This window comes from Aptenodytes patagonicus, chromosome 2, assembly GCF_965638725.1.
Source record: "Aptenodytes patagonicus chromosome 2, bAptPat1.pri.cur, whole genome shotgun sequence".
In the NCBI taxonomy this organism is placed as follows: Eukaryota; Metazoa; Chordata; class Aves; order Sphenisciformes; family Spheniscidae; genus Aptenodytes; species Aptenodytes patagonicus.
The window spans coordinates 110,103,406-110,124,530 of record NC_134950.1 but is presented as its reverse complement, the minus strand read 5'-3'; the positions used below and the strand labels follow the sequence as shown (position 1 = coordinate 110,124,530).

At 38.0% G+C, this 21,125-nt stretch overlaps 2 protein-coding genes across 5 annotated transcripts in view; one reads left to right on the top strand and one right to left on the bottom strand.

Moving 5' to 3' along the window:
* CUL1 (cullin 1) overlaps nucleotides 1-17,751 on the top strand; it is a 55,543-nt gene extending 37,792 nt beyond the window's left edge. The window contains exons 9-22 of the mRNA XM_076330743.1: nucleotides 2,350-2,480; nucleotides 6,085-6,192; nucleotides 6,290-6,396; nucleotides 7,569-7,617; nucleotides 8,162-8,293; nucleotides 8,847-8,964; nucleotides 9,955-10,031; nucleotides 10,800-10,931; nucleotides 12,065-12,157; nucleotides 13,497-13,544; nucleotides 13,637-13,719; nucleotides 15,247-15,352; nucleotides 16,097-16,210; nucleotides 17,117-17,751. Coding sequence (XP_076186858.1) covers nucleotides 2,350-2,480; nucleotides 6,085-6,192; nucleotides 6,290-6,396; nucleotides 7,569-7,617; nucleotides 8,162-8,293; nucleotides 8,847-8,964; nucleotides 9,955-10,031; nucleotides 10,800-10,931; nucleotides 12,065-12,157; nucleotides 13,497-13,544; nucleotides 13,637-13,719; nucleotides 15,247-15,352; nucleotides 16,097-16,210; nucleotides 17,117-17,197 — 1,379 coding nt within the window. The 3' untranslated portion in view covers nucleotides 17,198-17,751. The remainder of the gene's footprint in view (nucleotides 1-2,349; nucleotides 2,481-6,084; nucleotides 6,193-6,289; nucleotides 6,397-7,568; nucleotides 7,618-8,161; nucleotides 8,294-8,846; nucleotides 8,965-9,954; nucleotides 10,032-10,799; nucleotides 10,932-12,064; nucleotides 12,158-13,496; nucleotides 13,545-13,636; nucleotides 13,720-15,246; nucleotides 15,353-16,096; nucleotides 16,211-17,116) is intronic.
* Nucleotides 17,752-20,345: 2,594 nt separating this feature from the next.
* Nucleotides 20,346-21,125, bottom strand: part of EZH2 (enhancer of zeste 2 polycomb repressive complex 2 subunit) — a 51,465-nt gene continuing 50,685 nt past the window's right edge. For all 4 annotated transcript variants that reach the window (XM_076330742.1, XM_076330740.1, XM_076330738.1 and 1 more), the window contains exon 20: nucleotides 20,346-20,686. In XM_076330742.1, the coding sequence (XP_076186857.1) occupies nucleotides 20,626-20,686 (61 nt within the window). In that variant the 3' untranslated portion in view covers nucleotides 20,346-20,625. The remainder of the gene's footprint in view (nucleotides 20,687-21,125) is intronic.

Genomic DNA, 21,125 nt, shown 5'->3' with positions numbered 1-21,125 from the left:
GCCTTTTCTTTTTTCCCCTTACTTTATGAAGCTCATGAGTTATGTGAGCCTTTAATATAGTCACTTACCATAGTGATGCAATTCCGTAAGTTTGTTGGGGTAAAAAAAGAAAATAAGTACCTTGTGTCTTGGGCACCGTCTTGTTATATGTCTTTGGTTTTACTTTCATTTGGGTTATTTCTAAGATTAATTTGGCATTTTAAAATGCCTGATTTTTTTTTTTTTTCTTTTTCAAAATATTTTCTTTTATCGGGCTTCACTTGTGCAAATTACAGTAGTTCCCTGGCCCTTTTTAAGTTTCATGAAGTCTCAAGATTAGAAACATTTATTTTGAAAGATTCTTTGAGAATTCATTCTGTAATCACTATAATCAGTTCACTCTCAAATTTGTAATATACTAAAATAGCCTATTGTAGACTATCCTAACGTTATAATAAAATCTTGCTCTCGATTAAAATCTTTATTGCTTTGCTCTTGAAAGTACACTGGTTTTGAGGTTGTCTCCTGTGAAGTATGTTAAGCATATCGTATTACAGGCCACTCCTGATGGTGTTCTGTAAATTTTTAATCACATTGTGCAACTAGTTATAAAGGTTGTGGGGCACATTTGTCATGTGTTACCTATTCACATCAGTATGATACCTATAGGAAATAATTATGTTTATTGAGAGCAGGCTGTAATGATTTAGGTGGAGTTATTGTGTAAATCTTCCTTGAGGCTTTGTAGCATCTCTTCCATATTTCACCAAATACAGACAACCTGATAGACCAACCTGTGAACCCTTATTTGTGGGTAGGTCTAGCAGCAGCTTATTATATCTATGCATGGCATTATTTTCCTACCTTTTTTCTAAAATTCTCTTTGTCTTTCTAAAATTCTGTAGGTGAAACAACTTACGTTGTTGTAGAAGTTTAACATCAGGTTGCAAATGTGGTTTTCAGAGAGAAAAAATGTTTGCTTTTCAAATCCAAATGTTTAAGCTTGCCGAAGTTCTAAGGAATGGAAAGTATTATACGGAAATGGGTCTGAATAGAGGTGTCATTGCTTCACTATTAAAGGCATCAATTTCTGTGTTGTATTTCAGAGTTAGGTAGTGATACAGCTGCTTGATTGCTCTGTTTTATTTAATCTGATAATCCTCAGGTGATAATAAATTGCTCATAAGCCCTTCAGAGAAGTCCTTACACTTTAGAAGTGCTAGATGCAGCTGACAACCTTAAGATGGATTCAACAAGGTGAAATACCCTCATTAGTTTACAGTAACTAATTTGGTTGTTTACTGTTTCACTTGAGTGCCTGTTCAGTGAGGGCAAGATTATAAGAGGTAACTAGTGGGTTTGCGTAGCTGGTTTATGGCCATATTAAAGTTTGTTTTGGTTTGGGTTTTTTGTTTGTTTTTTAAAAAGTGTTCTGCACTCAGAATGTACAAAGCATCTGCCCTGTTGAAAATTAATAATAAAAACAAAACCCTCTTTGATATTAGACTTTCCAAAATTACTGATTGATTTTGGAAAGTCTTGGCTGAAAACGGGCGAGATTTTAACATATGTGAAATGACATCCAGTTTATTTTTACCTTTGTTAGTTTTGCTCTGTGGTAATGTTTTTCAGAAGCTTTTCTTTCCTTGAGATACAACTGCTTCTACTGATAATCAGTGACTTAAAAGTTTAAGAGTTGAGACATGGCTTTACTGACAGTGCTTTATTGGAGGAAATTTGGTTTATAATGTTTCAGTTTATCTGCTAAGGTCATAGCAATACATAATATTTGCCTTAAATTTCCAACCATTACCACTGGTAGTAGAAGTGTTAATATACAAAAGGCTACAGGTGGTGTTAGATCTCTGAGAACTGTCCTGTTCAGAATAAGATTTAAAGGACAGTGGTCAGCTGGAGAATGTTGTGCTCTTAGCACAGCCAGCAGTAACACTAATGACAGTCCTAATTCATGGTAACACTTCAAAACTTCATCTAAATAAGAGGGTTTTAACTCCATTTTTAAATCCTTGCACCTCTTCAAATTTATGAAAACTAGAAATCAGAAATAAATCTATTTCTGTAAGTTGTTTTTTTCCTGCTTGAGATTTACGTAGCATTGTGAAGGTAAAACAGATCTTAATATTTAACAGGTTGGTCTCTCTTTAACTAGTCTTAGCTTTTCAGGTTAGTGCAAAGATTTGCTATACTGTATAATTTTTTGCTGTAGTTTTTTCTGGGTTTTTACAGGAGCAATTGCACGTATATTTTTGATGATGGTTGTTTAACTCCTCTTGGCAACTTGTAAATGAGAAACTGGAGTCATAGCTAGTACAAATGGGAGATGTTGGCTTTCCTTTTTTTTTTTTTCAGACTTGGGACGTATGTATAACCTTGTATCTCGAATCCAGGATGGCCTTGGAGAGCTGAAAAAACTTTTGGAAACCCACATTCATAATCAGGGTCTAGCTGCAATTGAGAAATGTGGAGAAGCTGCTCTAAATGCAAGTATCCCATCAAAATAAGTCTGTGTGTGGTTGCTGCCAGTTTTATATTAGAAGAGGGTGAATGCTTCCTGATACAATTTCCAGTTTGCCCTCTCACTGGTTTAATTTGTGAGGACTAGGCAATTCTCAAATGTTGATAGTAGGCCTAAAACTACAGTTACATCACTGTGTTACTACTCTTTGAGCTTTGGGCAGGGGGTGTGGAGTGTTTATTTTGGGTTTTTTTTTCCTTCTGAGTTTTTGCTCTCTGTCAGGATGTCATGCTGCTTGGAAAGCTGGCTGTGCAAATATAACATCCTACACTTACAAATATACCTGAAAGTCCACTGTTTCAAGAAGCGTTATCTCCAGTGGACTGTACTTTATTTCATCATATTATAGACTTCTGACTTGGATGGGACTGTGTGGAGAAAGTTTCTGTTGGTTTTCGTTTTTTGGTGAATGGCTTTATTCTATTTGGAAAAGCATGAGAAATACAAGAGGAAGAGGTAACTGAAATGGTTGGAGAGGTGACAATATAAGGAGCAGGTCAGGTCTTCTGCAACACTGTGGTTGTTTAGCCGTGTAATTGGCTTTCTTGATTTTTATCCCATAATTGTCATTTCAGACTTAATTTTGTACTGATTAGGGTTGAATCTCGGCAACATGAAGTTGTTTAAACTCTTTGCTAACCTTTTTGTGTATAGACAATATGACATTTTCTAGCAAAAAAAAAAAAGAATGAAACATTGTACAAAGCAAAATTAGGATAGAATATAGAGTCTGGTAAATATTTAAAATGGGGTTTAACTTTGATTTTTTACAGAGTTCATTTTAACCTGTTACTGGCCTCAGATACTCTTGAAATAGCTTCATACTAGTAATCATTAAAGCAGTAATCTGTAATAATTGCATGGAGAACAGTAAAAACTTTAGGTTTTAGCACAGATTAAAATGTTTTACGTGTGTGTAGTGTCTGTTCTTCACTTCGATAGTTTTAAGTGTGTAGCTTTTTAGCAGTGTTGATCTCTTACAGCTCATGAAGTTCAGGAATCTTCAGCTTCATTTGTAGATGCCACCTTAAATTTTGAAATCAGATGTACTCCATGGTTGACACATCCCCCTAGTGGTCATCACTCTTGAGTTTCTTTGTACTTAGGCCTTGAAGAATTTCCCAGAAAAATGAAAGCTTTTTCTCCAGGAATTAGTTCATCTTTGAGAGAGGGTGTCGTGGTTTAACCCAGCAGGCAGCTAAACACCACACAGCCGCTCGCTCACTCCCCTCGGCTCCCCAGCCCGAGTGGGATGGGAGAGAGAATTGGAAAAAAAGGTAAAACTCATGGGTTGAGATAAAGACAATTTAATAGGACAGAAAAGGAAGGGAAAATAATAATAATGATAAAAGAATATACAAAGCAAGTGATGCACAATGCAATTGCTCACCACCTGCTGACCGATGCCCAGACAGTTCCCAAGCAGCGGCCGTAACTCCTGGCCAACTCCCCCCAGTTGTTTGTTGTTTTTGTTGGTTTTTTTTCCCAGCATGATGTCATATATGGTATGGAATATCCCTTTGGCCAGCTTGGGTCAGCTGTCCTGGCTGTGCCCCCTCCCAGCTTCTTGTGCATCTCCAGCCTCCTTGCTGGCAGGGCAGTATGAGAAGCTGAGAAGTCCTTGACTTAGTGTAAGCACTGCTCAGCAACAACTAAAACATCAGTGTGTTATCAACATTATTCTCATCCTAAATCCAAAACACAGCACTGTACCAGCTACTAAGAAGAAAATTAACTCTATCCCAGCTGAAACCAGGACAGAGGGGAAGCCTGCGATTTGTATGTATTAGTTCTTTTGACTCCAACCGTTTACAAAACTCTTCCTGATCATGACACTTTTTCTTGTTTCTTCATCTTTCTTTTTTTCCACGTTTGTTCTTCATTTTCATAACAGTATCTCTGGCTGTCTCCCTTGGGAATCAGCTTGCCTCTTCTTCCAATACCCTTCACACCACTGTATCGCTATTCATTATTGCCTTGTTAGCCCTCTATCACACTTAGGTAGGATTGATTCTGCTTAACTTCATTTATCTGTACTGTGTCTAAACAGATAATCAGCTGAGCAAACGCTTCTCAGTTTCTCTGTAGTCATTGGAGAGAAACAGTCATACCAGCTTGACTCATCTGACTTACTTTAGATTTTTACTGCAGAATGAGTTGTGCTGTAGACTCCATTAACTATATTAACGAGACTGCTCTTCAGTCAGAAGATTACTGCTTTTTGTGCCTTTGGGTTTTTTTTTTTTGGAGTCCTTGTAATCAGTAGATGCCTTTCTGAATGTCCTTCAAGTCCACTTGAATTTCTTGTCTAGGAGGTTCTCAGTAATCTCAGTTCTTTATCTCAAGCACGGCATTAGATTGGTGATCTACGTAGTTTATGTCTGTCTTCAGTGGCAACAGGAAATGTTTTTCAGGATCCTGATGCAACCCTGCCCATCTTTTGCCATTTGTCTAAGCATCCAGAACTCTTACAATATGAATGTTACAGGAGTACCTCCGTGCCCAGTCCTTTTAGTTTTTATTTATGGACCTGTTGTCCGTGAGTTTGTCTAATCTGTTCTTGAACCTGCTGATATTACCTGCTTCCAACAACCTCCTGTGGCAGCAAGGTCCAGAAGTCCACTACCTTATATGTAAAGATGTTCTTTACTTTATCTGTCTTAAACTTGTTTCCTATCGCTTTCATCAAGTGCCCTGTAGTTATAAAAGGTGGCTTTTAGTGATCGTTCGTCTCTTCAGTCATTCTCCTGATTTTGTAAACCTTGGTCATATGCCCTTTCAAACTTCTGATCTCCAAATTGAAGACTTCTAGGTTTTTTGGTCTGTTGTATAGTAGCTGCCCTGTCTGCCTGGTGTTTTAGTTGCCCTTCACTGTTCCTACTCTGACTCCACTCCGTCTTTATTGAGATGCAGAGATCAGTAATTGCACATAAAATTCAGTCTGTGAGTGCCATAAACTTGATGTTTATTGGCATTTGGCTGCCACTGGGTGTTGAGCGGATAATTTTTAAGAACTGTCAACAATGACTGAGGTTTCTGTACTAAGTTGTATCTATTGGGGATACACCTGTTACATTCTTACTACAGAGATGTATTTTGAGGGTTTCTTCTATAGCAACTGCCATTTTATGATTGTCCAGCTCTCAGATCTGGTTTGAATTAATTATTCAATTAATTCAATTATTGAATAATAATTGATATTCAATAATAACTCAATTATTGAATTAATTATTAATTAATTTGAATTAATTTTCAGAGCTTATGTCTCTGAAAATGTCCTTCTTGGAAATGTTTGCAATGGTTGAGTAAGTGGTTTTGTCGTCTTTTGTACTATATGATGTAGTACACTCTGCACTCTGATTGCTGTAAATGAAAGCTTGTGCTAATGTAAGTCAGTCCTGGACATAGGACCTAAACAAGTCTGGATGTTATTTTACCTTTAAAATATTTCTAATATTTTGTAGACTTTCCCCATAAAATTTTGCTTAGGCCAGTGAGTAGCTCCATTTTGGAGGAAGTAGAAAGCAGAAAGTCAATGGGTTGCAAAAAACAATCTCTCTTTATTGCAGGATCCAAAAATGTATGTACAGACAGTGTTGGATGTCCATAAGAAATACAATGCTTTAGTCATGTCTGCATTCAACAATGATGCTGGCTTTGTGGCTGCACTAGACAAAGTAAGTATATGTAGTGGCATACAGTGAATGTTTGGGTTTTTTTTTTTCTATTCAGTGTTTTGTCTCCCAAAATTTCACTGTCTTTTGTGATTTATAGGCTTGTGGTCGATTTATAAATAATAATGCAGTGACAAAAATGGCTCAATCATCCAGTAAATCACCAGAGCTACTGGCACGATACTGTGACTCTTTACTAAAGAAAAGGTACGTCTTCAAAGACAAATTATTATTTCAGGTTGGCTTTTGTTTTAAATGGTTTTAGCATATGAAGTTTTATATTATGTCTTCAGAAACAGAACTTAACGTTTCAAGAAAAATTAATTATACCAAATTCTGAGTACAAAAAATTTCAATAGGATCATTCCTAAAGATTATATGGAGTTTACTTTTCTTTTTTGAAGAAGAGGGGGAAATAATAAAATAACTGAGACCTTTCTTTCCTTATAGGAAACTAAGTTCTAATTTTTTTTTAATAAAACAGAAGGGGTTTTTCAGGTGTCCCCCACCCAATTTGAGTTCTGTTATGTTGTAAAGAAGAGACGCACATTCCCTTTTTCCATTAAAACTCTTGCTTTCCTCCTGTTGTTTTCTCTGTATCCTCTTCTACCTGGGCAGAAATTGAGGAGGACAAAAACTGCTTTCTAACCTCTCATGGTTCATAATTTAATTAAGGTATTTGGCTTCAAATGATTCAGCAGCTCATACATTGAGTTGGTATCAGTTCAGTTCATACTGGATTGGTGTCAGTTTTGTCACTGGCAACTTTTCTAGCTGTTTTGCGGGAGGAAAAAACCTGCCACCAAACAACCCAAAAACAGAAGAACTTGCTCACTTTTCCCTTCCCTGTACCCTCCTCCCTTCAGCAAAGGATTTATTTTCCCCTTTATAAATACTAGCTTTCTGCAGGGTAGATCTGGGGTATGCCTGATGGACAAGCGTGATATGGAAGAAAACAATGTGGTGCCACCTGAGCTCTCACCCAGTCAAGAACCCATCTCTCAGCTGTTTTTCTTAGATAGCTGTACTATCTAAGATAAGAAATGAAGATAGCATTTAGCAGCAGAAAAAAGGCAGGAAGAGAGAGATCCATGTTTAAGCTCATAAATCCTGAGAAGTATCAGGCTATCAGGAAGTCCCAAGCAATTCATGGTCCAGGACTTAAACCTATTGTTTAAAAATCACGTACTTCAGAATTGCTTACATGTGGAGTAGGGAAGAAGTGTTCATTTCACTACACTGTTTCGTCTCTAAAGAGTCTTTGATCCCAGAACTATTCAATCTGTGTTCCTTTATTTATGAAATTTCCATATACATCCACATGTTGTTTTAATTCTGCAGTTTTGGGACTCATTAAAAATGCATTTCTTTAATTGCAGCTCAAAGAATCCAGAAGAAGCAGAATTGGAAGATACACTCAATCAAGTGGTAAGATATCTATAAATACAGTTCTCTTCTGTGTAAGCTTTGACAAGTTAGTAATATTCGATTGTCACACAAGTCAGATGAGAGAAAACCTTTTATTTTGTATGTTTGATTTCATTACTTAATATTTCAGCTTTTCAGTAATAATCTTCATCTCTGTGTGGCTTGTTGGTTGTATTTTTTTTTTTAATTAAAAAAAAACCTTTACAGAGATTTAAAGTGGCTAAATGGAATTTATGCTTTTACTTCGTTTTTATATACACGTATTTCTACAATATATTTTTATATAATTACATATACGCACTACATATTTATTCATATATAAGGCTGTACATGTGGAATGTACAGTTAATGTGTGTAAAATAGTATCCACATTTAAAACAAACAAACACCACCACTCCCTCCCCCCCCCCCGCCCCGAAAACAAAACAAACCAAAAACCCTGCCCTTAAAAAATTTAAGTGCAAATGAAGTAGCTACTGCTACAGCTTTTTCAAGACAAATGCTTAAATATTTTTTTTCTTACAAATTATCTTGGCTTTTCCAGATGGTTGTCTTCAAGTACATTGAGGATAAAGATGTGTTTCAAAAATTCTATGCTAAAATGCTGGCAAAAAGACTTGTACATCAGAACAGTGCTAGTGATGATGCTGAGGCAAGCATGATCTCTAAACTAAAAGTGAGTATTCCATGACTGTCTCATGATCTACCGTATTGCAGGTCTTCATGCTGCCTTGGAAAGCACTGATGTATGTCCTTTCATTTCATTATTTTATGTACAATAGAAAAATACACAACCTGAGTCTTTTTCCTTTTTTTTTTTTTTTTTTTTTTTACTTCCTGGGAGCTTGTGGTGCATGTCTGTCCAATGGAGTTAAGCTTAACTATTCTTATCCAAATGAATGACATGCATATAATTATCCAAGGGAATGACTGCTGAAAAGTTGCTTAATTTCATTAGCCCTTGTTCATTCAGGGTCAAGCAAAATACGATCTAACACTCTTTTAGTAGTCTATTTCATTGTGTGTTTTGCTTCATTTTTAAACAAAATTTTCTTCAGTTTTTGATGACAGTTAAAGAGCATGTCTAGTTGGGATCAGTACTTTGAGTAAGGGAAATACTGAATTTTATACATCATCTTTTAAGAAAATAGGCTCCAATACTTTGTTCTTCTCGTTCTCCAATGTCAAAAATGTGTCTTGCTGACGTTATCTGTGCTTTTAAAATACAGCAAGCTTGTGGTTTTGAGTATACCTCCAAGCTGCAGCGGATGTTCCAAGATATTGGTGTAAGCAAGGACTTGAATGAGCAATTTAAAAAGCACCTGACCAATTCAGAACCGTTAGATTGTAAGTAATACATTTACCTAAGTTGCTGTTGAGTAGTTTAGCTTCCTCTTATTTCTACAGAGCTAACTATATGAGAGAAACATTTGATTTAGACATCATACCCCCAGAAGTTAGTTAGTATTATTTTGACCAAGATAGCTAGGATTTTTAAATTAGTCTTTTAGGTCTGTACTTTGTCTTCTAATAGCACTTTATATCTTCTGTTATGGGTAGCCTCCTCCTGATTTTGCAGCTCATATTTAGGTATGTAATTAAATTAAGTTGAATCTTTGGGGGGTTTTTTTGGGTTTTTTTGTTTTTTTTTTTAATTGGAAAGATGTTTTTCTTTAAACAGTTTTGATTTTGAGCACAACATGGCCTAAGTTCATACTTGTGTAAAAGTATTAAGGAAAAAAGGATGTTGTGTTTTAGGTTGTTAGACAGCCCTATCACTTTTTTATAAAGAAATATTTTTTCATTGAAGCACATTGAAACAAATTCTTTAAAGAATTGATAATTATTTGTTGGATTACATTTAGTTGTGTATTGTCAGGCTTAAATTTCACTTAATTTTTGTATTATTCTCACTGACTTGCCCAAAATGCCTTACAAGTATAAATGTGAAATGTTTATTCTTGCAGTTGTGTACTGTGGAGTGATGAGTTTTAGTTACACATAAAAATGAACGCTTACAATTTTTACAGTTGCATGTTAAAAAAGAAATCCGTTGTGGGGATAGAAAAGGATAATAATGTCTAAAAATGAGAGAAAATTGAATGAGTGTCACAGTAAATCTAAAGCTCTCCAACTGCAGCGATATCTTACATGAATTCCTTTGTTTTATGGTCTGAATAAAAAAAAAAATATATGTTGCTTAATGATTTTTCACCCTGTTAGTTTGACCAAAAGGCAGAACCGTTTCTTGTTTATGTTAGAAGTATGACTGTGTGTTTGAAGAGGGGATGGGAGCAAGGGGGATAATGCAGCTCAGCCTCTTCACCTCTCTTGCAGTGGATTTCAGCATCCAGGTGCTGAGTTCTGGATCTTGGCCGTTCCAGCAGTCCTGCACGTTTGCTCTGCCATCTGAGGTGAGACGCTTGCACTTGGTTCATCCAAACGCGGAATGATCATGCGAGAAATCTGTTTTACGAGGCTGGTGTCTCCTCCTGTTTTGTTGCGTGTCAGGGAGGACTGGAAGTGTCTCTGGTGTTTGCCTGTTTGGCTGGAGGATATTTGGAACAAGATGAGTGAGTAAGGTAGTAGGAGGGAACTGTGTGAAATATGTAACGGTTTTCTCCTGTGGAAAGACCCTGGTTAATGAATCTTTCTTCAAAACATTCAACAGTAACTGAAGCAAATCTTTGTTAGTGTATTTTTCTGTGTATACTTTTATTTAAGAAACTTTTTCTTGCCATTGCTTCAGCTCTGTCCAGTAAAATCTTTAGATGTTATAATCATTAGTTTTCTTTTGAGCACTTATCCAGAATAGACAAGACATGAATACTTAACATGAGAAATAAGTTTAACTGCTGTTACCTGGAGCATGAAGGTGATTAAAAGAAACGGCCTTTCTAGCCTTACTTAATGTATCATAAAAAGAAGAATGGAACTTAAATGCTTGTTTAGGTTTGTATTGTTAATGACACTTTGAAGGGGAAACTCATGACAAAGGGAAATTTTCATCCAGTCTGAAGCATTTGAATACTTTGGATTTCTGTTTGTCTTATTCAGACAACATGGCAGTCAAGGGTCATCAGATTTGATTCTCCTTTGTTGGTTCCAGAGCATGTTCCTAGTAATGGTAAATAAAGGTAAATAATATTCTTTATTTATTTATTTTTGTTGTTTCTATACAGTTAGAACGGAGCTATCAGAGGTTTACTGCATTTTATGCCAGTCGTCATAGTGGAAGAAAATTAACATGGTTGTATCAGCTGTCCAAAGGGGAATTGGTTACCAACTGTTTCAAAAATAGATACACGTTACAGGTAAGGATAACGTCATGCCAATAGCAACGCTTGGTGATGATTGCATTCAGAGTACTGGATGCAGCTGATCATTTAAGATGTGTTCATGCTCTGCTCCACTGCTCTTGAGTTATCTGGATGAGTTGCTCAGCCTCTACTCCTCATTTGGAGATAATTGCTTTTCCTTACTTGAAAGGACCATTATGCAGATAAATGTTTTTAAAATGGTGAAGTGTGTAGATGTTGAAGTAGTGGAGTTCATGTGAGTAACTGTGCCCACACACAAACTAATTTTAATAGATAATACAGTGAATTGAGCTGTATTTTATTTGTATGTGAAAATATTCATTAACAGTATGTAATGATATATCACAGTTAAGTATTTTAAATCATTCAGTTCCTTAATTGGGGGGGGGGGGGGGAGGAGGTGTATGTTCATATGTATACACACACATATATGTCAAGCTACTATTTACGATGCTCACATGCATTCATTAGCTTTATTCCTGTGAATAATGCTACTGTCTTTAAATAAAGCAAAGCACAGATGCAAGACCTGATGGCTACAGATCTGTGTATTACTGAAGTGAACATAAATGTTAGCTGTCCCCAGACGGTTGTTGGTGTTATGATTAATAGAACCTTTATTATATGCTTGATTTATTTACTGTACTGATACTTAACATCTATGTTTAAAAGAAAATTGACTTAGAAAAGGGAATACATTACTTGTGGTTTAAACAGGTGTAGAACTGCGTTGTATGAGACAACTGCAACCTCTTTGCATAAGATCTCATGCTTCTTATACTTTCCTGTCTGCTTTCTCTCAAAAAGTAGACAGAGGGGAGTTCACAACAGTGAGAAGAAACAAGATCATCTCAGACTTTGGACCTGTCATCAACATATGTTAACCCTGTGGTGATAGATGTGACTAAGCCACTGATAGCTGCCTTGCTTATAAATTTGGTTTCATTATTCTGCTGGAGTTGTGTAACGATTAGCACTAGTTGGCTATTCTCTGTTGTCCAAATATTCCAGTATGTGTGTTTAACTGGTGAATTTCAGGCTGTTGAAATTCAGAAAGTATGTTTGTTCATTCTCACTTTTTGATTTCCCCTCCTCTCCCCTTCATTCTCTTTTTTTGGATCTGTTAGGCATCCACATTCCAGATGGCGATTTTACTGCAGTACAACACAGAAGATGCCTATACCGTGCAGCAGCTGACAGACAGTACTCAAATAAAAATGGTAGTGACTTTGCACATTTTACCACACTCTTGTGAACAAGTCTTTTGGTCTTCAGGGCTCTTCCTGCAATCGTAAGAAATTGGGATTAGACATGCTTGAAGCCAGAGTCAGTTTCTGTCCTGAAGGAGACAAATGTGCTCTCTTCTTGGTCAACTTACTTTCCTGGTTTACTTTCCTGTAATCATAACTGCCTAGTCTTCTGATGAATCTTAGTGTGTATATATTCCTGTTCATGACTAGAGTGAATTGTCTAGCTTCCTGCTGAGCTCTGGTAGTAAGTTTTCAGTGTTTCACTACGTACATTTTAATATTAAAAGACAACATTCTAGGAAGGAAAAACACCATTTTCCCTAAATGATTGATCTGTGCATCCATCCGTTCTTCTTTACATGTCAAAGCATCTCAAGTACATGAACATGGTCAAATCTGCAGTTTCATTGGCTCACTCGCTCTGGTGGAAAAGGTTCCCTCCTTTCCTTTCCAAGTAGACTTTATGGCCCACAGTTTATTTGGCATCTGTGTCATTTACTAGTAGGTTTAAATCAAGTCTGCTTGGGACTTCTGGAAAGTTAGGCAATTCCTAGTCAGCGAGATCTTTACTTTTAGAAATGCATATCTAAGAAAGTTACTGCTGATGATGGTTTACAGCAAACCCAGAAGTCCTGTGGGGTTACCATTTATTATGGATGCTTGTTTGCAGAGAGAGAGAGAGAGATTTATGTAAAATAAATATTTGGCCCAAATTATGGTTGGACCAGAATAAAACTCTTCATATAGCTGAAAACTAACTGCATGAAACCCAGAAGATTTCCACTGTGGTAAAATAGCAGCTTTGCAAGCCTGCACAGAACGTTGACAGTAGCGTAGCCGTCTGGGTGACCGACCAGCGACAGTAACCAGAACAGATCCCTGGTGTAAGCAGGAAAAGAAAAATATGTTAATCAGAAAGCAGAGGGTGCATGCTTTCTGAGGTTTAAGCTTGCCGTGGTATGTATATTTGCATGGTTTGGGAAAAACGATTTCTTAACACTTATAAATCTGCTTGCAAAATAGCTCCTAAAGCAGGAACTGGAAAGATCTGTTGTTTGGAATTAGTCTTTCTAAAGAATTTGATGTTATTTGACCGACCGCAAGGGGAATATGTCCTAACACCCAAAAAGGGCCTTATTACATTTTATTTCTGTGAACTACATTTTTACCGCTTTTTTTTCCCCACTCATTTTGCAGTGTTCCGCACTCACTAGTTCTTAGTCTAAATACATGTATTCTCATTGAAGTATTTTAAGTTAGAGAAAGCTGCTGTCTGTCTGCGCTGATAATATTTTCTGTAATTTTGTAGGATATCTTGGCACAAGTTCTACAGATACTGTTGAAATCAAAATTGCTTGTAAGTACTCTTGCTTTTTTATGAGCTGCATCACATTCACAAATGTATTAATGAATATTTGTTTATTTGTTTATTTTATTTATTTCTTGCAGGTTTTGGAAGATGAAAATGCAAATGTCGATGAGGTGGAGTTAAAGCCAGATACCTTAATAAAACTGTATCTTGGTTATAAAAAGTAAGGAAAAACTTCAGCAGCGTACATCACTTGTGTATAACGGGTAGCATCCTCCTTCTCTGCCTTCAAAATTTGGGTAAAACCTAATATACCTGGGATGAAAGCTCCAGGGTTCAAGTGCCAATTCAAATATAGATCCAACGTGTACCAGCTTTAAAGGAGAGGGTTGGCTAGTAGGGGAGATGGGTAAGATTTCAGCTATCCGACTTCGACTTTGTCATAAAGTCTGTCAAGGCCTGGACATATTTTCATATGTCCTTTTTGTTCCTTGATTCTTGTCTAATTCTTGTATAATTTATTTCTGGTAAGAAATTCTGCTGGTTTTTACCCAGGTGCATGACTTGCATGCATTCAGCAAAATACATTATATTTTATAAGGTTACGGTAGTGTACAGTGACTAGCAGAGGTCAAAGTCTTAAATGTTCATCCACTAGAGATAGCATGAGAAGATCAGCAGGCTCGTTTTAGAACTTCAGAGCGTACAGTGATTTGAAAACTTAATAGAGACGATTTTCAGTAGTTTTTCTTGCCTACTTTAACCAGTGTTGCCTTCAACGTTCATATATTTTAAGCTGTTCATAGTACTGTGGTGACTTTTTATCATGCTTACCAGAACATAGACGTAAACACACATAAATTCAGTGAGGAGTTCAGTACTTCCTGAAGATAAGATCTCAAGTGAAAGAAACATTTTAAAACCTTTCCTTGTACCTCACTTTATCCGCTTTCTTCCCTCCTTGGCCAATAATTAAAGGTTTGAGAATTCATGGTCAGTTATGTTAATGCAGTGATGGAAACAGCTCAGCGTTGCTGCACCGTGCGGCCTGGTGGTTCCCAATTTATGACGCACAAGACTATGCTAAATAAATAACAGATGCCCGCTCCACCACAGCATTCCCCAGTGCTGCCAACAGGCTGGGCGCTGCCCTGCGCTCCCTGGTGCTGAGGCTCCTTCCCCACTTGCGACACCACACCTTGTCTTGAGAGCGGTCACGTGTGGTAGTGGGCTCGCCCCAGCACAACCGTGGGCACTGGGGGCGTGTAGAAGAAAGGCAGAATTCAGTTTTACAAAACAAATGGATTTCTCCACGTCATGGTCAGAGTCCAATCTGTAAATTAAAATGGTGATTCTATTTCCACTGACTTTCTCTGTCCCATTCACTGGCTGGAAGCTTCTTCCTAAACATAGAAATCTTTCAAATACAGTGTAATATATTGCGCTAATTTGACCTAACACCAGGTTGGATTCAGTAAGTCATAAAATACACGAACAACCGCCAGAAAGGTATTTTGGTTTTTTGGTTTGTTGTGGTTTTTTGGTTTTTATTTACGTTTTTAAACTTGAATAAGATTGTCTAAAATTTTCAGAAGTGCCAAAGTCCCCTTTTGTTGTAAAGTAATTGTGGTGGTGTGGCTGTTATTTTGGAGTTGGGTTTTGTTTGGGGTTTTTTTGGTTTTGGGGGGGGTTTTGTTTGGTTGTTTTTTGAACAGGCTAATTGTTTTACTAACCTGTTTTGTCTTCACAGCAAAAAATTAAGGGTAAACATCAATGTGCCAATGAAGACTGAACAGAAGCAGGAGCAAGAAACTACACACAAAAATATAGAGGAAGATAGGAAACTACTGATTCAGGTGAGTTGTACTGCAGAATGCTGCTGTGCTATGAACTGAGAATTACAGCTGTGTAATCCTTTAATGAAGCTTATTGTGGGGTTTTCTTAATTTTTATTACAAGACAACATGCCATTGCAGTGCACTGTGGTGGAGTGCCCTTAAAGGCAATGCGAGTCTGTAATAGAAAATGTAGAAAGGCACAATAGGACACTGTTCTTCACATTTGTTTTAACAACATGTTGATGAGTGTTTGGGTTCCATGGATGCACATGCTCACTAGACCTCTGTCCTGGGTGAAAACTAGTAACATCTAGGTAGTATGAACTTAACAGTGTTTTTCTACCAGCTCATTTGGAATCCACTTGAGAAGCAAAGGGGCAGAGGAAGGAAATACAAACGTACTGCTAAGAGAGCGTCACAGTAAGGTTAAATATACAAAGGCAGCTTTCGGTTGTGTAAGTAGTTTCATGTTGCTCTTGGTACCAGTTGGTACTATTGTTATGACTGACCGTAAGCAGAGTACTTCTTAAAATTCATGTGTCAAAACCACTTCTGATGACTGTATGCTATGTAGAATCTGAGTTCTTAAAGTCTGCGTGAGTAGTTGACATTTGTAGGCATGCTTCTCCCCATCTGGTACTCAAGTTCGTCGTGATGATGCTTCTGCGCTAGCAGACATGATCTGCCAGGGAAGTAAAATGGCTTTATCCAGAAGGACAAGTAGTTTGCTCCTAAGCACACCTTTTCGACTTTGCTGTGCAGGCTGCTATTGTGAGAATCATGAAAATGAGGAAGGTTCTAAAACACCAGCAACTGCTTGGAGAAGTGCTAACACAGCTGTCCTCGAGGTTCAAGCCACGAGTTCCAGTAATTAAGGTATGTGAGAAACGCATCTCTGAACCTGTGTTCCAGGAGGTGAGGAGGATATATATAGACAAAACACATGCTTCTGAATTAAAAAGGGAAGCTAAGGAGTGGGATGGGTAAGGACAGATTTTTGGAGTTGTAAATAAGTAGGAAATATTTTAACCAGAAATACTGTATTTCTCTTGCGGTAATATGCATGTTTCGTATTGCTGGCAGTGGTAAAATAGAAGCTTAATTGCATCTTTTCACATCAGTGCCAGCTTACAGCAGCCTCTGCTCCAGGCTTACCCCTTGTTCCTGCTCTCCCAGTTGTGGGAGTACCACTGCTTGTGGGACAGCTCAATAGAACAGTTTCCTGATCTCTTCTCGAATAAAAATGTTGGGGAGTGGGGCATCATATTTGTTTGTTGTCATCAGCTTGTTTAGTGGTCCCACCAATGGTGTTCACGTCCGCCACCAAGGGGATAGGTGGGGCAAAAAACAGGCAGTAGAGAGCAGTTGCATAAGCTGGCACCAATGCTGAAGGAGATGCACCCAGTCAAGTCCTGAAACAGGCAGCTAGTTACTGCAACTGCTATCTTTAGTAACGTTACGGTAAGCGCTCTGCATCTTGGTTTAACTCTTTATTTGCTGTCTTACTATGAAGTTGCTCAGCATACTGATGATCAGTAGATGTCCCAGTCACTACCCTGAAATGGCATCAAGTAAGCGTAATTCAGTTTAGTGGATTAGTGACGTCCTCTGCTTGGATGCGGTCAGAAACAGGAGAGCGAATTGCCATGGTTTGTGCCCTTTGCCTACTCCCGTCCTCTGCTTCGCATGAAATTCACTGGCCAAAATTGCTCAAAGTTTGTAGCAACCACAGAGAGGGCTTTTCTGCCGGTGTCGCACCGCTTACGTTTGTTTCTCCCACAGAAATGCATCGACATTCTGATTGAGAAGGAGTACTTGGAACGCGTAGATGGTGAGAAGGACACCTACAGTTACTTGGCTTAACATTTTTATTAGCAACTACTTGACTGTGTGACACTCGGCAAATAGGTATGTGATGGAAAGAATGAAAGCAACGGAACTTCATAGCAGCCACCCTGCTGCCATTTGGACCTCCCTTTTTAATAACTGAGACCAGGACTCCCATCAGCCAGTCTCAGATTTACATCAGAACTGCTCAGGATTGATACATTTCAAGTATGTAAATATGGACACCAATGCCATTTAACCTAATTTAAGAACAGAAAGGAATCAAACCCTTCTCCTTTAAGGGTTGCATGCTACTGCATTTAAATCAATACATTGGCTATATGACAAACAGCTGCCATCCCAGGCGGCACTTATAAATGTTGGCAGCACTTTGAGAGCGAGTCTGAATGGACCCATGTGTAATCTGCTATGAAAAACCATTTGTATAGTGTGTTTCATTTTTTAATGTGTGATAAATAAAAAAACAAAAAAAATTAAAAGATTTCTGTACAAGTTGCATTTGGTTTTATTGTTTTAAGTTTCATGACTTATCTTTCTAAATGTAAATAAAAGGTATAATGGTTATGAAAGCTATAGAAATCCGTTTTGCTTTTCCTCCTTTTCACTGTTTTCTGGTGATTTAAAGCACGTTTTGTTCTCTGAAAAAAAATTGTCATCTATCATCAAATGTGCATGTTATTTCTTTCTTAAGAGGAAATGTCTGCACTTTGAAAAGCAAAGAAAGTTGGGATGATTTCACAAGATATGCAGAATAGAAAATACTTGGAATATATGTGGCAATACTTGGTCATCTGAAATTGGAGCTGGTTTTAATACTGGCCAGTACGCTATAAAATGCATCACACTTGCCTAAATGCTGCCCTAAATAAATAAGGTTTAGGCTGCCCCTTTCTTTGACTAGAATAGAAAATTGAGTGTGTTCCTAAAGATTAATTCCCATTAAATGCAACCTGTGATGGGAATTAAAATATTTTTGAGTGTTACTACACATATTTTGATTGACCAGGCTTCACTCCATTCTTCTCCCAATGTTTTGTGTTCGTTATATGCATGTGAAATGAGTGTTAGCTTCCACATGCTACAAGCAAAATGCTACCATCCTCACAGGTCTCAGTTTTGTTAATTTGTATTTTCTATTCTTGATGGTGAAAAGAACCTAACTTCTGCAGCCAAACCCTTTTTTCCCCCTTAGAATTTGTGATTTGTTCAGTGTGTTCTGGCACGAAGAAAAGAGAGCCAGGTTTTGTGTTGATACTCTTTTTCTCTGAGGGGAAACTAATTTTTCCTGGTTACAATTGGGCTTTGACCTACAAAAATATGTTTGTTTTTTGTTTTGTTTTGTTTTGTTTTTTTTAAAAAGACTCCCAGCTTGAATTATGGAGCGGTATTAGATGTGATCCAAACTGGTTTGGAAAATGGGGGAAAAGTCTCATCCCCACTTGAGACTTCGCATGCTTGCCATTCCTATTCTGAAAGAACTTTAATTGCACTAAAGACCGCCAGCATGGGTAATAGGAGCACCGTGCTGTTCAATTTTCAAATTGCTTTTTGAAATTTAGAAGAATGCTTTCTGTGCTGGGTTGCTTGCTTTTTTTTTTTTCCTAAGGTGCTGTTCTGTGTTTTTCTTTTGTAAACCCTTCTAGCAGAAAGTTTGGTGCTGGTAGATTTTTTGTAGCAGGACCCAAGAGTGGTACGGTGACAGAGAAGCAGGGTGAATGATGATCACATGCAGACAGGCCAGAAATAACCTGCTCTGAGCTGCCTCTCAAAGCCTAGCCTTAACCCATCCCTGGTTAAAGCAGCGTTGCTTTGTGTACTTTGTGTGCTGTCTCTTGCAGAGCTCTGCTGTCGATCCAGCTTCAGACAAGAGCCATGTTTTACCCAAGCAGGGAGAAAATAAGTTTTGGCTTTTGGACTTCATTTTTTTTTGTTTCTGATGAGTAAGATGAGGGGTATGAATTCTTGGTTCTTACTCAGGCTGCCACAGGGCAAGATGGCATCTGGCAGCTGACTGCTGTACTTGAGAGCATGGAAGCAGGCAGCGCTGCTTTGGCTCTTCCTGAACAGGGCCAGTAAGTTGGAGCCTCCCCAGTGCAGAATGTACACAAGTCATTGACAGGATTTCTTGAAATTGGTTTTGCAACAGTGTCTCCCTGTGCCTGCCCTCCCACCCCAGCTGTTTTGACTAGAGCATCCTCTTCTATCTAGCAGTAGGCTGCAGAGTTCACACTCAGCTGGCAAATCAGAAATAAACGTGGTAGCCCTGTACGAGACCCAAACAGACAACTAGCTGCAACGTAAACAATTTTGGATAAAAACACATATATAAAAAAAATTGTAGTAAGAGATAGTAACTGTGCCGATAAGCAAAATAGTGGTTGCTTACAGATAAATAAGAGATGCAGCATAAATGGCCTTGGGCTGGTCGATGCAGAAGAGAAATGTATGTGTAATTACTGCTGCATTCATTATTCAGTTTGCTGCTTCAGAGAAGCTGCAGTTGAGGGTTCCAGTTTATTGGAATACTGCTGCCGGTTCCCTTATCAAATGATGCAAATGTGTCTTCATCAGTGTTATTTCTACACCAACTGAACAGTGACGAGATTCATGGCATCTGCTTGGGCAGCTGGGTTGCCATTAAGCTAACAGGCAGATAGAAGCAAACCTTGTACCACAAATTTGTCTTGAAAGTAGGGTTTGTCCCAGAAGTCACAGCTGTTTGGGGGGGGGGGGGGGCTTTTTCCCCTCCCATTAAATGCATCTACTGCTAATAGACAGGCCCCTTGTTAGGACTTGGCATAAGTAGAGAAAAACTTTAAAAAGAGTGAGTGCAGTTGCTATTGTGACAAGAGGTTAGCTGTAGCAGCAACGGCAGGAGTTTCCAAACCGCAACCATCACTGCAGAGAATGTGAATGTAGCTTCAAGCCACGGGTGCATGAAAACTGCAAGACTGGCTATTGTGCTTAGGTGCTGTGTGCTGAAGTTCCCACAGTCAGCCCCACTGATGGCTCCTACACTGTTCACATTTTCACATTACTCTCAAATGTGCCCTGAAGCAAGTGACAGAAGTAGACAAGTATGGAGTTGCCTTTGCTCAGAAAGTGAAAGTAAGTATTCACAACTTCATCAACTGGCTGACACAAAATTCCAACTCAGTTCCAGTAAAAATGAAGAAGTTCAAGTATCCTTTATTCAAGGTTGAAAAATGTACCACACCACATTATTGCAAAAGTTCATAGGTACAAAACACTTTGCAGCTGGTGAGAAGGCAATAAAAAGTTGTGTTTTTTTTTTTAAATGTGTTACTATAAATTACTGTTACAGTACTTTGCAAATACAGAATTTCAAATTGCATCATTTTTATTTTTTCTAAAATTGCCCACAGTACTAGAAATTCCTGAAGATAAGGCAGCTGTTTGTTTAAAAGAAGAGGTAGCTGGTGTCAAGGGATTTCCATTTCTCTTTCAATGCCCACATACTTAAGGGCATCAGCTTGGCTATATCTGAAATTAAAAAAATAAAAAGTAAAAACCAGTAACACTGAACATTTCAGCTTTGTTGTTCTGACCTAACAGCACAGCACCACAGCCTGGCATACTCTCATACTTAGGTTTCCCATAGTTTCCTCACCAGCTGGGGCCTTTATTCCTTGTGTGAAGTCGCAGATGCTGAACAAAGCCGGCCACTCAAGAAACTGCTTTTAGAGGAGTTTGACCAAGAGGACACAAAATGCTAAAATTCCACACTTTTTCACCTTGAATGTCACAATGCTAAAGTTCATTTTAGCTAGTGGAAAGCAACTGTGTTTCTCAAGGTTGACTTACACAGAATTGTCACTGGACAGCTTGGTTTTCTTCAAATGAGATGATTTTAGAGGAAAGTGTGAACACAATCTTAGCAAGCACGTCTCTGTAATAAGGTAAGACTACTTCTTGCCCATTT